Source organism: Brassica oleracea, chromosome C6 (assembly GCF_000695525.1).
Source record: "Brassica oleracea var. oleracea cultivar TO1000 chromosome C6, BOL, whole genome shotgun sequence".
NCBI lineage: Eukaryota > Viridiplantae > Streptophyta > Magnoliopsida > Brassicales > Brassicaceae > Brassica > Brassica oleracea.
Window position 1 is genome coordinate 36,402,991 of NC_027753.1, and position 16,933 is coordinate 36,419,923.

General features: G+C 38.9%; 5 protein-coding genes across 7 annotated transcripts; 3 read left to right on the forward strand and 2 right to left on the reverse strand.

Annotated features, from left to right (window-relative positions):
* The first annotated feature begins 258 nt into the window (after nt 1–258).
* On the forward strand, nt 259–2,654 carry LOC106301062 (protein LOW PSII ACCUMULATION 3, chloroplastic). 2 transcript variants are annotated; one of them, XR_001262151.1, is made up of 12 exons: nt 259–538; nt 622–652; nt 729–821; nt 903–965; nt 1,065–1,176; nt 1,289–1,374; nt 1,514–1,572; nt 1,650–1,757; nt 1,859–1,915; nt 2,116–2,198; nt 2,289–2,369; nt 2,460–2,616. XR_001262151.1 is itself a non-coding variant. In XM_013737369.1 (12 exons), the coding sequence occupies exons 1-12, from the start codon at nt 300–302 to the stop codon at nt 2,517–2,519; spliced, it is 1,071 nt and encodes a 356-aa protein (XP_013592823.1). In that variant the 5' UTR covers nt 262–299; the 3' UTR covers nt 2,520–2,654. The 2 variants fall into 2 exon arrangements, 1 of the variants encoding a protein (XP_013592823.1); XM_013737369.1 differs by having other exon boundaries at nt 262–538; nt 1,655–1,757; nt 1,855–1,915; nt 2,460–2,654.
* Nucleotides 2,655–2,863: 209 nt separating this feature from the next.
* LOC106301060 (leucine-rich repeat receptor-like protein kinase PEPR1) lies at nt 2,864–4,879 on the forward strand. Its single transcript, XM_013737368.1, has one exon. The coding sequence runs from the start codon at nt 2,979–2,981 to the stop codon at nt 4,773–4,775; it is 1,797 nt and encodes a 598-aa protein (XP_013592822.1). The 5' UTR covers nt 2,864–2,978; the 3' UTR covers nt 4,776–4,879.
* Nucleotides 4,880–5,262: 383 nt separating this feature from the next.
* LOC106300167 (histone-lysine N-methyltransferase, H3 lysine-9 specific SUVH3-like) lies at nt 5,263–8,409 on the forward strand. Of its 2 annotated transcripts, XM_013736259.1 has the most exons (3): nt 5,263–5,434; nt 5,923–6,017; nt 6,114–8,409. In XM_013736259.1, the coding sequence occupies exon 3, from the start codon at nt 6,124–6,126 to the stop codon at nt 8,152–8,154; it is 2,031 nt and encodes a 676-aa protein (XP_013591713.1). In that variant the 5' UTR covers nt 5,263–5,434; nt 5,923–6,017; nt 6,114–6,123; the 3' UTR covers nt 8,155–8,409. The 2 variants fall into 2 exon arrangements, with proteins under 2 accessions (XP_013591713.1, XP_013591714.1); XM_013736260.1 differs by lacking the exon at nt 5,923–6,017.
* On the reverse strand, nt 8,324–10,815 carry LOC106300169 (ribulose bisphosphate carboxylase/oxygenase activase, chloroplastic). The gene is made up of 12 exons (XM_013736261.1): nt 10,357–10,815; nt 10,185–10,270; nt 10,085–10,094; nt 9,902–9,964; nt 9,696–9,809; nt 9,543–9,604; nt 9,388–9,442; nt 9,102–9,303; nt 8,919–9,025; nt 8,789–8,844; nt 8,619–8,711; nt 8,324–8,546 (listed from the first exon to the last, which is right to left on the reverse strand). Exons 1-12 carry the CDS (start codon nt 10,679–10,681, stop codon nt 8,439–8,441), a joined length of 1,281 nt encoding a protein of 426 aa, XP_013591715.1. The 5' UTR covers nt 10,682–10,815; the 3' UTR covers nt 8,324–8,438.
* A 374-nt stretch (nt 10,816–11,189) lies between these two features.
* On the reverse strand, nt 11,190–11,841 carry LOC106299395. Its single transcript, XM_013735490.1, has 2 exons — nt 11,714–11,841; nt 11,190–11,587 (listed from the first exon to the last, which is right to left on the reverse strand). The coding sequence occupies exons 1-2, from the start codon at nt 11,770–11,772 to the stop codon at nt 11,314–11,316; spliced, it is 333 nt and encodes a 110-aa protein (XP_013590944.1). The 5' UTR covers nt 11,773–11,841; the 3' UTR covers nt 11,190–11,313.
* Nucleotides 11,842–16,933: the final 5,092 nt, after the last annotated feature.

Sequence of the window (16,933 nt, forward strand, 5' to 3'; positions counted from 1 at the left end):
TAATAAGTCACAGCCATCAGACCAAGTAGAGATCAACGGTTATCAGGAGAAGTAATCATGGGCGTAGCCGCAGTAGATAATTACATTTACGGCCGTTAGTAACCGCCTAAAGCGGTCTCAGCGCCAAAAATTTGCCAAACATCGTCGTATTGCATGCCGGTCGTGGCTCCCTAATCAAAGTCCGGTTTATTCCGGTTATGAAAGATAACAAGATCTACACACGTGTCATTAAATTGTGGGGATTAGACTCATCACTGACACCTTTTAACAGTTAAACCACAGAGAGAGAGAGAGCAAAAATGGCGATGGCGATGTTACCGGCGCTCTTCTCTTCTCCCTTGATTCTCACCAGAAGAGTCAGATGCGGAGCCACCGCGAAAAGCGGCGGCGCACTCTCGTCTACATCTCCCGACTCCGACCCTAGGAGAGGCGTCTCCGTCTATAAACCCAAGTCGTACGAAGTTCTAGTCTCTGACGCCGCGAACTCTCTCGCCTTCGCTCTCCAGGAATCCAAATCTCGTTTGGAAATCGATTTCCCGTAAACATCCTCTCCTCTCTTTCATCCGAATTGTACAATTTCGTGTCATTAGCTCGTTTCTGATTATCTGTTCTCTTCTCCAGGCCTTTGCCGAGTAGCATTTCTTCATACAAGGTCTGTTTCCATGTTATCATTGAGTCTGTTCGCGTTCTAGCTTCGTTTTAGCGTATTTGTGTGATTGATTGTGTAGGGCTCTTCAGACGATTTCATTGATGCCAACATACAACTCGCCTTGTCTGTTGTACGGAAGCTTCAGGAGAAAGTAGAGACTAGAGCTTGCATTGTAATCCATCTCTTTACTTGATTAGTCATTCTTGTTGTTTGCTACTCTCTGACCTATGTGTTACATCAATGTCTGCTTCAGGTCTTTCCTGATAAGCCTGAGAAACGCAGAGCTTCGCAACTCTTCAAAGCAGCGTTTGATTCGGTATAGCAAACGAGCTTCCTTTTTTGCTGCATTGTTTGAGATATTGAACACACTTGATGATTAACAACGGCTTGATTTCTTTTGTGTGTTTCTCGTCAGATTGATGGCATAAGTATCCGTTCTCTAGATGATATACCTGGAACTTCTGTCACCAATTTCTTCAGGTCTATAAGGAGTACCTTGGACTTTGATTTTGAAGATGAAAACGAAGGTATAGCTACTGTTCTTTCATCTAAAAGTTTTGTTTTTTTGAAGTTTTTTTTGGTTATGTAAACAGATGGTTTATTGCATCTATTTCTCACGAGGATTATGTGTTCCCACAGGTAGTTGGGAGCCCAAGGAGCCACCGACCCTTTATATGTTTATCAATTGCAGCACTCGAGAACTCTCTGTTATAGAGCAGTTTGTGGTATTTAATTTTCTTTTAACCTTTCTTATCTTAACTTCGAACTTGGTCTATATACGTTCACTAGCTGTAATAATTTTTTATTTTCATTTGTGCCTTCTTATTCAATTGTAATCTGTAAGTTATTGGTGTATACATGCAGGAAAACTTTGCCAGCTCAACCCCAGCTCTTCTCTTTAATCTTGAGCTAGATACCTTACGGTATTTCTTACACCTCATTTTCATGTGTAACTCAATATCTCTCGGTTTCCTCATTTCTGGTAACAACTGAACTTTAGTGCAGTGCTGACCTTGGGCTACTTGGCTTTCCCCCTAAAGATCTGCACTACCGGTTTCTTTCTCAGTTTGTTCCCGTCTTTTATATCCGAATCCGAGAGTATTCAAAGGTACTTGCCAATTAGGATGATAATTTCTCAGTAGATCTTTCTTGACTAGTTGCATAAATGAAGCATCATAATAGTTGTTTGTGTTTGCTTGACTAAGACAGTGGCAGTGGCACCATATGTGTTGAACTACAACGGAGCACTTTTTCGACAATATCCTGGTAAATACTATAAATATTCTTTCCCGGGAATAAATGTGTATATAGTGGCACCAATTTTTGTTGAACCTGTATTGTGACTGCCTTGCACACTGAACACGATGCGATGCTTATCTCAGTGTCTAACAAATATGTGGAACCATTGTCAATACCAGTGACCTTAACTGTCCATCCATATCTGATATAAAAAAATAATAATGCAGGGCCGTGGCAGGTGATGCTTAAGCAATCTGATGGCTCATTTGCGTGTGTTGCAGAAAGCCCAACTCGTTTCACCCTGGGTGAAGTATGTGCATTAATCTTTTGTGTTTAGTCGTTTTAACCCAACCTTTGGAAAAAATAAGTAACAAGCTCTAATTGATGTGGATGCAAACAGACCAAGGAAGAGCTGTTGCAGGTTCTAGGACTACAAGAAGAGAAAGGGAGCTCACTTGAGTTCCTGCGCAGGGGCTACAAGGTTTTTGCACATTGGTCTAGATTGTGTTTTTGTGTTTCTTGAATGTAAAACAGAGTATCTTAAACTGGTCTGAAACTGATGGTGTCGCAGGCAGCAACTTGGTGGGAAGAAGATGTGGATCTTGAGTTATCATCTAATTGGCGTAACTAAATGGTGATCAAGTCATGGATTCACACCTTTAGTAAGTTTCACAAAATCTCCCAAGATTGCGATATTTACACCTGTACATGTGCAACATTGATGAGAATGATAAACAATAGTTTGGAAATGTTTTATTCAGTCTAATAACTTTTGAATAATCAGAGGAAATTACAAAGAAACTATATAAGGAGATATCTACAATTTAGGTAAGAATATAAATATTTACCATTCTCTCCGTAATTTAATGCACAGCGATGATTTCTTTCCTCAGCTAAGCTGTCATAAATGCAATCCAAGCGTTTTTGATTTTCTTCTAATAGTGGCATTAATCAAATCTTGTAATATTAGTCAATACCAATCAATCAAGTTCTATCCTTTTAGTCCTCTTGCCCTCCATTTTGGTGAGAGCTTTATATTTCAATACTGGTTGATGATACTGGGCATGTTTCTTGTTTTTAAAGTCTTAAGATGAAGAATCTTGTGTTGTTCGAAACACTTTTGCTTTTCTGTCTCGTTTTCTCGACCCGTATAGTGTCTATCTCCTGTCTAAATTCAGATGGGTTAGCTCTCCTCTCCCTTCGGAAGCATTTGGACAATGTGCCACCAGAATTAACCTCGACATGGAAGGTAAACTCACCTGAAGCCACTCCATGTAAATGGTTTGGTATCACCTGTGATGATTCCAAGAAGGTTACCTCTCTCAACTTCACCGGCTCAGGGGTTTCAGGCCAATTGGGTCCTGAGATTGGGCAACTCACAAGCTTAGAGATTTTGGATGTTAGTTCCAACGATCTCACGGGGATCATACCTTCCAATCTAGGTAACTGTAGCTCACTCGTGTATATTGATGTTTCTGAGAATAGGTTCTCTGGTAAGATCCCAGATACTCTAGGTAGCTTGAAAAGCTTGGCTGATCTGTATCTTTACAGCAACTCCCTAACCGGTGAATTGCCTAGATCCTTGTTTCAAATTCCGGCCTTGAATTATCTGCATGTTGAGCATAACAACCTGACCGGTTCAATCCCTCAAAATGTTGGTGAGGCTAAGGAGATTCTGGAGCTGCGTTTGTTCGACAATCAGTTCTCCGGCACAATCCCTGAGTCAATTGGGAAATGCAGTAAGCTAGAGGTTCTGTATTTGCACGAGAACAAGTTGGTTGGTTCATTGCCTGAAAGTCTCAATCTTCTGGAGAATCTCACTGACCTCTTTGTTGCTAACAACAGCCTTAGTGGAACAGTTCGGTTTGGTTCAACCAAATGCAGGAAGCTGGTGACGTTGGACTTCTCATACAATCAATTCGAAGGCGGTGTCCCTCCTGAACTGGGCAATTGCAGTAGCCTTGACGCCTTAGTCATTATAAAATGCAACTTGTCAGGTACAATCCCTTCATCATTGGGTATGTTGAAGAATCTCACGGTTCTCAACCTTTCCGAGAATCGTCTCTCCGAAAGCATACCGGCGGAGATCGGAGACTGCAGCAGCTTGAGCACGTTGAAGCTCAACGATAACCAGCTCGGAGGTGAGCTACCAAGCGCATTAGGTAAGCTACAGAAGCTAGAAAGCCTGGAGCTATTCGAAAACCGGTTTTCGGGTGAGATTCCTATTGAGATATGGAAGATTCAGAGTCTCACTCAGTTGCTAGTTTATAGAAACAATCTCACAGGAAAGCTCCCTGAGGAAATAACCAAGCTCAAGAATCTAAGGATCGTTACGATCTTCAACAACAGCTTCAGTGGAGCTATACCACCTGGTTTAGGTCTGAACAGCAACTTAGAGATTCTGGACTTCATCGGTAACAATCTCACAGGAGAGATACCTCCAAATCTCTGCCATGGAAATAAGTTGACAGTGTTTAACTTAGGATCAAACCAGCTTCACGGTAACATACCAGCATCCGTTGCTCAGTGCAAGACTTTAAGCAGACTCATCCTTAGAGACAACAACCTTTCAGGTCGTCTTCCTGAGTTTTCTCAGAACCAAGATCTCTCGTTTCTCGATCTGAACAGCAACAACTTCGAAGGACCAATCCCTAGTGGCCTCGGAAGCTGTAGGAAACTCACGGCCATCAACCTGTCACGAAACAAGCTCACGGGTGTTATTCCTCCAGTACTTGGGAATCTACAGAAGCTTAGATACTTGAACCTTGGGGTTAACTCGTTAACCGGTTTGGTTCCACCAAAGTTTAGTAACTGGAAAGAGTTGACCACTTTGATTCTCTCCGGAAACCGGTTTTCAGGATTCGTTCCGCCGGACCGTGGCTCTTAAGAGAAAGAAAACAACGATATCTCGGAACTTTATAATAAATTTGTATTGTACATTTTCCATAATGTTTTACTACAATATGAAAATGAATAAGTACGGCTGTCTGAAAGTGCTTTTTATTAGAAACCAACGTTGATCATTTTCACTGAAGAAGACGTTGGTTTTTAATTACATGACTCAATCTTCATCAAATAAAATACAGATTCGATTAACCCTAATCTGAAGTAAAATTTTAACAATGGAAACTAGTATGGATAAAAAAAAAAAGATCAGATTTTTAGCATATGGATTCTTGTGCCATATTTCTTACATTGGTGATTTGGTGGATAGAAATGGCGACAGTAACAAACACGAGAGCGAAAGAAAGATAATAAAGGGATATATAAGAAAAAAAAAAAAACTTTCTTTTTCAACGCACTAAGTTTTTTGGACGGTATAGATGACGTAAACGCAAATCTAACGGACTAAAAAATACTATGTAACATCAACTTCTTCTTCAGCTTCTTTCATCTGAGCAGGCAGTACTTGGCTTTTCTTTTTATTCTTTTTTCACTTTCTGTCGTCAAAATTCGTCTCAGCTCTTTCATCATCAGCCTCGGCTGTTTTGCCTCTCTCTCGATTCATTCGGAGCTCTTATATTTTATTTTCTCATCTTCCTTGAGGTTGGTAATAATTTAATTTCTTGTTTGTTCTTCTTCTTCTTCTTCTTGTTTTAATTTGGAATCTGGAATATGAATAAATGAGGGTCTAACTTGAGATAAAGGATTCGTTTTTTTTTTTATGAGTCTGAGAATTAGTATGTTTTGGTGTTCGATTAAGGGTTGCTCCTTTAGATTTCTGTTTATTCTTTACAGATCTTGATGTACAAAAAAGGAAAGACTTTGTACTTGTTTCTACATTTTTGTACGAAAGATCTGGAGGTGTTGTTGGATTTCAAGTATGAAACAAAACGTAAATTCATTTCGTTTCTAAAAAAAGAATCTTTTTACGTTTTTACATTCTGTTAGCAAAGTTTACATTTTGGGTATCGATTGTTAGACATTTTTAGTGAAGCTAAAGCTTGCTCATAAATGGATATTCTTTTTGTATAAATAGAGACGACTGCTTTCGCATTCCCTTATAGCTTTCTTGTCCGCTTTTAATACCGCAGAGAGTAACCCCACAAGGTCACGGCTAGGTGTGTCCGAGAGGGCTAAGGAGTAAAACATTGTGATATTTATCTCACTTGACACAGCTTTAAAATAGGTGGTTTGTGGGATGCCATTAATGCTAATCTAAGCTTGGTTAATGCTATTAATCCAAATGTTGGACCTTTAATCCCATTTTTTTCTACTTTAACAGGAGTTTAGCAATGGAAGGAGTTCCAGGGATGAACACTGTTCCAAATCCTAACTATTATGACAAGTCGATAGTGCTAGACGTAAAGCCTCTGCGAAGTTTGAAACCTGTTTTTCCAAATGGTAATCAAGGCCCACCCTTTGTTGGTTGTCCACCTTTTGGCCCTCCTTCTTCTTCTACTGGGCACTCACCTTTCTCCCCATTTGGAGCACAACCACCTCCAGATCTCAACCAAACTCAGGACACGCCTCCTCCTACGTTCGTTACACCTATTCAATCATATAGACCACCTACTGTTGTATCAAACGGTCCTAGTACCTCAAGTGGGACCAGAAAAGGAGTTGGTCGTCCTAAGAGAAATGCAGTATCAATTGTCCCTAGTAGTAGCTCAAGTGGGACTAAAAGAGGAGCTGGTCGTCCTAAGGGAACTAGTAACGCCAAGAAAAAAGAGAAGACTAGTTTGGATGTTCAGGTAGTGAAAAGAGATTTCGACAGCGGGATCAGTGCACCAGAGCGAGAAGATGGAAACGGTGACTTAGTAAGCAGCGTGTTGACCCGTTTCGACGCTGTCAGGAGGCGGCTAGCACAAGTAGAGCACGGAAAGGCCGGGACCTCGAAAGCAGCAGGTGTTCTGATGAGCAACGGAGTGCGTACCAACATGAAGAAGAGAGTTGGGACTGTTCCTGGAATCGAGGTTGGAGACATCTTCTTCTCACGGATAGAGATGTGTTTGGTCGGTCTCCACATGCAGACCATGGCAGGGATTGACTATATAACAAGCAAAGTCGGCGCAGATGAGGAGCCGTTAGCTACCAGCATTGTTTCCTCTGGACGTTACGACGGTGAAGCGCAGGATCCTGAGTCTTTGATATACAGCGGACAAGGAGGGAATGCTGATAAGAACGGACAAGCGTCTGATCAGAAGCTTGAGAGAGGGAATCTAGCGTTGGAGAAGAGCTTGAGGAAAGGGAATGGAGTGAGAGTGATAAGAGGAGAGGAGGATCCCGCTAGTAAAACAGGAAAGATCTATATATATGATGGAGTTTATACAATCTCGGAGTCATGGGTGGAGAAAGGGAAGAACGGTTGCAACACTTTTAAGTATAAATTGGTGAGAGTTCCTAATCAGCCACCTGCCTTTGGTATCTGGAAAGCTGTTCTTAAGTGGAAGGAAGGTTTAACTGCAAGAGCAAACCTTATCCTTCCGGATATAACTTCAGGAGTTGAGAGTAAACCTGTTTCTCTTGTGAATGATGTGGACGATGAGAAGGGGCCTTCTTATTTCACTTACATCTCCACACTCAAACACTCTAAACAAACTCAGCCGCCCACTATTGGTTGCTCCTGTCACGGATCGTGTGCAGCTGGAAACCTTGACTGCTCCTGCGTCCGTAAGAACGGCGGTGACCTCCCTTACCTTAACGGCGTGATGCTTGTTTCTCGGAGGCCCATGGTGTATGAATGTGGCACAACGTGTCCGTGTCACGCCAGCTGCAAAAACAAAGTGATTCAGACGGGGCTGAAGTTTCGAATGGAAGTGTTCAAGACAGACCATCGTGGTTGGGGTTTACGTTCTTGGGATCCTATACGCGCCGGCTCCTTCATATGTGAATATGCTGGTGAGGTCAACCTTAGAATGGAGCAAGAAGATGATGAGTTTGTCTTTGATACGTCGCGTGTTTACAACTCGTTTAAGTGGAACTATGAGCCTGCGTTGGTAGATGGGGACCCTTCGGATGAAACCCCGGAGGAGTTTAATCTCCCGTCACCGGTCCTGATCAGTGCCAAGAGTTTTGGAAATGTAGCTCGGTTCATGAACCATAGTTGCTCACCTAACGTTATGTGGCAGCCGGTTTTTGTTGAAGGGAGTGGTGAATCGGTTGTCCACATTGCTTTCTTTGCTATTCGTCACATTCCACCGATGGCTGAGTTGACTTATGATTATGGAGTCTCCCTTACATCTGAGGCCAGAGATGGGAGCCTTTTACATGGAAAGAGGAAGTGCTTATGTGGTTCTGTGAAATGCCGTGACTCATTCGGATAATCTGATAAATGTAACTCTGACACAATCTGTCTGAAGCCAATTCTGTTGTCACAGGGCAGAAGATCTCAACGTATGTATGCATTTGCACGTTCTGTGGCGATGCATAGACATGTAATGTTGTACTAAATGTTATTGTATTAGCACCACACTGCCATGCTCATGGGTTTGGTAAGAAAATAAACTCTATAAAGTGATTTGAGTTATGTTTTAATCTCTGTCTGACAACTTTTAAGAATGGGAAAACTAAAAAAATAATAGTTGATGCTTGTTTGTTTGTTTGGTATTTAATCGTCAATGTTCTTCATGTACTCCTTGGAAAGCTTTGTTTCGTTGATGAGCTTTTGTTCCTTGATGAGCGAGTAGCCTGATTCCAGCAACGCCTCCACCGTTTGCTGTTCACAAACATTATCATCATCAGCATGAAACAAACCCTTCATATGATCTCAAGTGGTACCAGCATGTACCTCAGGGGGAATGAATTGAGGAACCTCTTGGGTCTTTTTACGCCTGAGAAGAGTTTTCTCTAGAGTCTCTATTCCTCCAACTTCATCTACCCACTGTTTACAATAACAAAGATATTAGCCATTTTTACTGCAGAGAGATGTTATCAGTCATGGCTGAAGTTTTAAGTTACCTTGAGGATAGATCTATCATATGTACGTGACCTCAGTGCTCCATAGAAGTCAAGTGCTGTCATAAAACAATGAAGTGGTAAGGTAATGAACCTTCGTATTGCTCATTGAGATATAGTAAATGTATATTACCTTGATTTGGAAACTGATCAACAATGCTTACAACATCTTTCCGTGATATCCCATCTTTCTCGTACATTCTGCTAACAATGTTAACTATATCTTCACGAGTTGGCTGCCTGTTTTAAAAAACACTAATCAGGAAAGAAGATTCCATAGTTGCAGGCAAATCTAAAGCAATCTGTGTATACTTACCAGTAGAACTTCTCCATTCTTCCTTCCCGGATCAGTGGAGCATATAGCCTGGAGAAATCATTTCCCGTGACAATGAGAGGAACTCTGTTTACAGTGTCAGCTTCTCTCCAGTCTTGTCCCACACTCACCCTTGTAGGATTATCCGCAAGATTCATCAGAGTACCGACGACTATCTGGTTGTTCACTGTCATCTGTGTTTCCCCTGAACAAAGAGCAAGAAACTCAGTTAAGATCATCTCAGGGGAACAACATAGGTTTAAGTTAACTGGGATTTTGACTATTTTACCGAATCTACCAAGGCCAGCATCAATATCATTGATCATGAGAACACTCATCTTCCCCTGCATTACATGCCATCATCATCATCATCAAAGTTCAAGCCAATCTTTGTATAGATAAATAGGTGTAACAAGAGTGGGAATGACAGGAAGAGCTTCTCACTTGATTCTGAATAACTTGTGAAGCTGTTCTATAGCGGTCACGTATGAGTCTTCCCGGTTCCCCTGTTAAGAATATCAATATCACAATTGGTAACTGAAAGCAACCAGGTTGTTAGGAAAATGGTTTTATATCGGAGTTATTGGAGAAAATCACCAGCTCTGTCAGATTCCAACTCTCCTGCAGACATTATAACAGGTTCAACTCCCATGGTTTTGAATATAAGTTCGGTCTGAAACGTTTTGCCTTGTCCTTTACCTCCCCAGATACCTAGCCAGCCCAAAAACAACCGTTCAAGAGATGGTAACAAAGTTTCAATCACTGAATCTAAACAAAGAACCAGGGAGGGGCATTCACATTACCTAAGATCAATGGGATTTTAATATTTAGAGAACTAGCAAGGTAGTTCTTCACAATGTGTACGGCTGCAGAACACAATACATGTTTAAGGCAAAAGAAAGATTATAGCAAAGATCATCTTCAAAAGTTCCAGACTTTTTATCTCAATAATCAATCACCAAAGGCTTAGCTCAGTTCCAACTTACCAACTTTATCCTGTTCCAAAGGAAAAAAATAATAAAGATATAAGCAAAAAAAACCCATTGGCTCAGTTCAGTGGCAGTTATATAGAACACAAGTTATTACCATGAAGGTTGGAGCAATGTAGTAATCTCCTTGAAGATGTTCAAAGGACCTTGTTGCCTTCTGACGGTAATCAAACACAATATCAGCTGCAAAAGTAACAAAACTGTTAACTCAATAATTAGAGAGAGACAGAACCAACATGAAGATGAAGAATAAAAAAGAGAGGCTTAACAATCTTTGCCAAGAAAGTCTCCGATGAATACGTCATCGATCATCCCGGCTCTTGCTCCCACGGCTATGTTCATGTTCTCTGACTCCGCCCCGAGCCTGTAGAGATAGTCCTTCCCCTCGGAGTCTTTTACTTCCCACGACGACTGCTCTGATAACTTCCGCGGCTTTTCGCCACCGTCAACAGCTCCTTTTCCGCCGTCATCTCCGGCCTTGGAGCAAGCGATGGAGGAAGGTTTTCTGAGGGAGAGTAGAGGATTGAATGTGGATGAGGATGAATATTGTAGTGGTGGAAACTTGAAACGCAAAGATATGTTTGCAAGCGCCATTAAACCCCCTCCAGATCACAACATGAATAAAGCTTTTCCACCTTTGAGGAAAAAAAAAACGAATATTTTTTTTGTAGTTTTATTTTATCCACAAGATAGGATTTGAAAGAAGAAGAAGAGCCATTTGTTCAAAGGATCTAGATTCTAAAAAGTTTATGTCCTAAAAAAAAGACATGTTAATTTGTGTTCTTGTCTGATAGTAGACTAGTAGTAGCTAAATCTGTGGTTCTTGAAGACAAAGACTAGTTTTGGTCCCACGTTCAATCTTCTTCTCTTTGTTACTACTTGCAGTTTGTAATGGTGAAAAATAAATTTCATTTGGATAAGGTTGGGCACTAAACAGAGCGTTACTTATTTAGTTAGAAGGTAATCAGCAAACAAAATAATGTAAACATGCATAAAGCATATGTTACTACTACATGCAATGGTAATTAACCCATTTCATATTTACATAATATCACTATTATTCATTATCATTGGTTATATGACCACCATACATATCCACTTATAATTACACACATGATGTATCATACCATAGGACTGGTGCAGAGAAGTACCTTACAATAATAACTAGACTTATAGAGATAATAATTTTGAGATCATGAGATCGAGATGATACAATAGAGTGTATATCAAGAGAACCAATTAACGAGCTCGTCCACGTTGCTGCCAGCTGGAGGAGGAGGCACATCTTGCATCACCTTTTCCTGTCCCTTTGGATAGTATATTCCCGTACCTTCATGTGGGATCCAACTACTCTCTGACGACGACGTATCTCCGGCGACGGAGAAACCTCTCGTCGTCTTCATCTCCTCTCCTGCGCAGCCGGCTCCATCCGTCTTCACCGTGTCCCTAACTATGTCGTGTGACGCGCTCTTCTTGTGGATCGATTTCCTAAGCATCGGCCTACATATATGTGTAATAATGCATGTGTAAGACATAAGCTAGAATAATACAAGATAATCATAATTTATACAATCTTGCATATGATCTGCATTATCAGTATGTCATGGAAAGTAGGTATAGACTTACTTGACGAACATGGTGTTCATCGTTTGTACACCACGAGACGAGAAGGTGGTAGTTGCCATGTCAATCTCTATGATCTCTCTTACAATAATGTGGTTGAGAGTAATCGAATGTACTAGTTGATATACAATATATTGTGTGTGTGTTGAGAGAGTTGCATCTATATATACTACACACCTAAATCATCAAATGTGAATGGAATTTTAACAAACATAAAAATAAAATAAAGGGGGGAGTGGGACGACATAGAGTGAGATAATCCATAATCACAGTTCCCAACGTATATTATCGTCAGACCCATGCCTCTCTTTGGTCATCTCCTCCACGTGGGATAATCCACTTCTTCTAGTTTTGTATCAGTTATTTTAGAAGCATTTATACACATACGTATACGCATACGTATAGTTTTGGTCCCTTGTGGCATGATTCATGACCCATTTTGAGAACTTAAGTTATGATGGGCTGAGACAGTATGTAGGTTTTTTTTTTCTTTGAGCAAGATGTAGATTTTGGAATACCAAGCGATTCGGACCAAGCAAAAGATTCAATAAAAAACGCTCTCAAGGAAAGGACGATAGCAAAGGTGATTAGGGTTTCACCACCCTTTCGCCGCCGTTGGTTTCGCCTCACGCATATCAACGAGAAGCTTCTTCGTCTTCACTCTCCTCCTCTCCGTCCATGGCGTCGTTCGTAGAAGATCTAGCTTCCTTTCCACGCCCTCCCTCAGATCCGCCAGATTAGAGTTTTAAGTTTGCTCTCTGGTCAAATCCTCCGGTTCCTCCTGACCCTCCGCCTGATATTCTATCACTTATGGGCTTTCTTCAGTTGTACGATCTCTGGGCCACCGTTGGCTTTCCCCATAAATTCTCAGATAAAGACTTGTTATTCCCTGATGGAATAGTCTTTGTACTTACTCCCTTATACCAAGTAAGCTCAGACTCTAAACCCTATGTTTCCGAGTGTGGTTGGATTATCGATGTGTTGGTAGTGCTGGGCTTATTGGATTTGGGATTTTCCGTTCTAGTTCCGACTGTTTCGGTTGCATTTGGTTATGCTATTGTGGCCTTTGTTGGTACCTTTACTGCAGTATGCAGATGTTGTCCCTTTACTGCAGTATGTAGGTTTACTTCCACCTTTGCTCTAATGACTTTTGAAATGACATGGCGTTCTCTCCTCGTGTGGCAATTTGGAGTGGAAGTTATGTATCCTTTCAGCATTTGTTTGGGCTATCTTTGTCCTCCCTTCTCCTTTAAGGAGTGTTTCTTCCTCCCACATCTATCACTTGTTGTAAGTGAAATTGTTATAGGGAGCATTGTGTTAAAGATGGTTCTGTTTGTAGCAGAAGCGAAGATGTCTATTGTCTCTCGTTTTGATGGTGTTAACTGTCTGACTTCATTGATCATGGAGGCTTTTATCTCTTCCCTTTATTGTTTCGATCAAGAATGTCAATTTGAAGAAGTCTTCTTGTTTGACTTGCCTTTCTCGGAGACAACGGTGGTTGAACGTGTGATATCACCTTTATCAACTTTTTGTTTGAGTACTTGTTGTTTAAGCTTTACTATTTGCTTGTCTAGTATATTGGTTTGTGCTTTAGTTTCTTTGGCTCCTTGTAGCCTTATTGTATCCTCCACTAGTGGACTTAAACTCTTTTAAGTTTCAATGAAAGTAGGTTTGATCAAAAAAAAAGTTATGATGGGCTAAAGCCCATTAGGATCACATGAATCAACTTTAAGGTAAGAAGCTCATCTATGGCCCATGTATTGACCTGAAATAGAGTCTCAAGTAGTTCTCTGGTTTCTACAAAGCTTTAGATGTGTTTGTAAATCCAATATTTAGACTAGGGATGGGTCTTCGGGGCCTCTATAAGATTTGATTCGGTTGGTTCGGATTTTTGAATTTTCGGTACTATGCACATAAGTTTCATTCGGATTTTACTAGTTTTCAAGTCGGGTTTTGTTTGGTTTCTTCCGGTTCGAATCAGATTAAAAATAATGTCTAAAATCACCCAAAAATATCTTTTAAGAAACTTAAAAAAAAAAACTACTCAAAACATATAAATCATTCAAAATTCTAATTAAAAACTTGTTAAATTACCTAGATTAACTAAAATGTATTCAAAATAACAAATAAAACGACCTGCAAAAATCTTTAAAATACCTAAATTACTTTAATCTATATAAAACATTAACATATTTAATTAATTTTGGATATTTTCGGATCCTAATTCAGATTTCGGTTCGGTTTGGATTGTACTTGAACCCAAAAATACCAAGCTCTTAAGTGCCGTTCGGATAGTTTTTAATAATAGTTTGGATTGGATGTGGTTTCAGTTTTTACGGTCTGGGGTTAAGGTCGGGGCTTCGGTCTGGGGTAAAAACATCCAGGCCTAATTGAGACCTCGAGGACTTGATTTGACCACCATTGAGGCAATGCAGTGTGGTACACCGGTTTTGACGCCACATTACCCAAGCATTGTTGGGAAGGTAGTTGTGGATGAGCGTTTTATATAGGTTTATGTATCCGGTTAAGCCAATTTAATAGTCCTTAAAGCCGGTCCTGTTTATCTTCACATTGTATTATTTTCTCAAAATTTTACTAGTATACAGAAATATTCCACAATCCTTCTTCTTCTTCTTTGTAGATTGATAAGAAAATATGGAAATAAAAGTTCTGTAGAGGGCAGTTCAAGGGTTTGGTCCCTGAAAATAATATTAAATTGAGGTTTTGAGGGAGGATAAGATTAGAGACGTTGACTTCGAACATAAAAATGTTTAATTTCCTTAAAACCAGTTATCTTTTTCCTGTCTTTTTTCTTTAACTTCGGTCACTATCTCTCACTTTTTAATATATGTATACATTTTTAATGGTGGAGATGATGAGAAAAGAGTCCATAAACAATACTTTTCAAACAAATTTTCAATTGTATATCGACACGAACAATTGAGAGGATAAAATAAATTATTGTAACCTCACTTTTCATACCATTTCTTTACCTTTTCTTGTTATATATACATTATTATACTTATATGCAGACGTCCGCATTAGTCTCCACTAGACTACTGTATAGAAAGAATGTATAGGGTACGTAAAGCATGCAAAATTCATAAAATGTGTGATGAGCAGAACTTAAGCATCAATTTATTTTGGTTACACGAACAAACAAAGAAAGCTAACATACAAAGCGGATCAAAAACAGTTTTCTTCTAAACCGGTTCTCGATCGAGAAAATACATCCCTGTAAATTTAAATCTACGAGAATTCATACTCAGTGATGACGAGGGTCGGGACCTCCAGGGCTAAGTCTCATGGACTCATTGAAACCTCTCTCCATTAGCTTTTCCATATTAACTTTCAGCACTTTTTCTGCTTCTCTCATCATACGCCCTCGTTTATTTCCGTCTGCGTTTGTAAGCGGCCGAGATGCTGATAACCGCGACCACGAAACGCATATCAGGAACAAACACAGCCAAACTTTCATGCTAGCCATATGTTATGTGCTAGTTATTCAATATGGAAGGTGTTTATATGTTTATGTACTCTATGGTGTATTGGTGTGTGCACGTTTCCATCACACGCTTGAGGTATTTATATAGAGAATGGCATTGTGATTATGAATCTCACTGAAATGATAATTTTTGCTAAACATTATAAAATAGATAAGGCGGTCGTAAAAGCCAATTTATAATTTGACAAGTTTCCACTTCTGCAAAGTGCTCGTTCGAGATCCCATGCACTTACGATACATATATATTCTTTTTGTCATCATAAAATTTAAAATATATTAAGTGAATATATATATATATATATATATCATATACTATCCACAAATACTTTATACAGGTTACTGTTAATTAGTTGTTATGTCTGTTTGATATATACAGTGTGTGAAATTAAGAGGTTAAGACATGTGTTAAAGTGCTTTTGAATGATAATCCATCTAAAACCAAGTTCATACTATAAAAAGGAAAATATGGGGCATATGTGAATGGCTTTTTTTTTTTAAAAAATGTCGTAGGTAAAGAAAGCCATGTGGCTGACTTTGGCCGCCTTTTTAAAAATGGGTTGGCCTTTTGATTAGTTGACCATATGAGAGTGTTAACTAACGTAAATCTGAAGTAAAGGTTAAAGGATCTGAGTCATGTCTTTTGATTGAATTTTGATTCTATCGACTGAAAAAAGTATATGATATAGTAACAGGGTAAAATAGTCTTATTTATGCGGAATATGAATCTAATAAATATATGCATGAGTGAGGTTCCAAATCACTAAAGCTTCTCTCTCAGTTTTTCTTTTAAATTAACGAGAGGATAGGACAAAGTTAATCACTCTATTTTACTTAAGTTTATAACAAGTTGAATGATAAAAAAGATTCTTAGCGGAAACAATTTAAGGTTTTGTGGATACAAGCGTGGCACTTTAGTTTATAAGTGAAGGCTGTGAAGCACCAATTCGAAGCTGTGGAGAGAAAGTGAATTGAACACTAACGTCAGTCCAACTACTAAAGAAGCAGTATCGCGACACGAATACCTAATTTTTTAGATTGAGAAAACAAATATGTTAGATTGAATATACGAGAATCTTAGATTGTATGTTTGAGATACGATTAATATAGATACTCGAGATCATCTTGCAGACTATACGTTGTTTCGATTGGGTAACCATGATTGTTTTCAAATTACAAAAATAGTTATGGGCGGTTTTTTGTCCATATGTATTTTACTTTGTTGTTATAGAATCCCCTATATATTATTTGAGAAGCATTGCAACTTTTTTTTGTAGCCACATATTATCAATAGAATGATTTTTAGAATCATTAGAAAAATATGTTGGTCCATCTAATTATATAATAAACTTTTTATTAAACTAACAATAAATTCATCATTAATGTACTTTACTATTTTCTTAAATAAAATTTACGGAATTGCCTAATGTGGCTAAAGTATATATGACAATTAATGATTTTGAATAATAAAGATTTGATAAAAAATAGTGTATCTTCTATCATATTTGTTTAATTTTAAAATATTAAATAAATTAAACTACCACAATAACCATATAATAAAAATTTAGATTTTTATGTATATGTTATATTTTGAATTTTTACAAACGGCTATAAATTACTAAAACTGTTAAAAGTCTCACATTCAAATTTTATGATCCATGGTTTAAAATTTTTGTTATGACAAAATACAAATGATTACAAAAATTATATAAGTAAAAAGT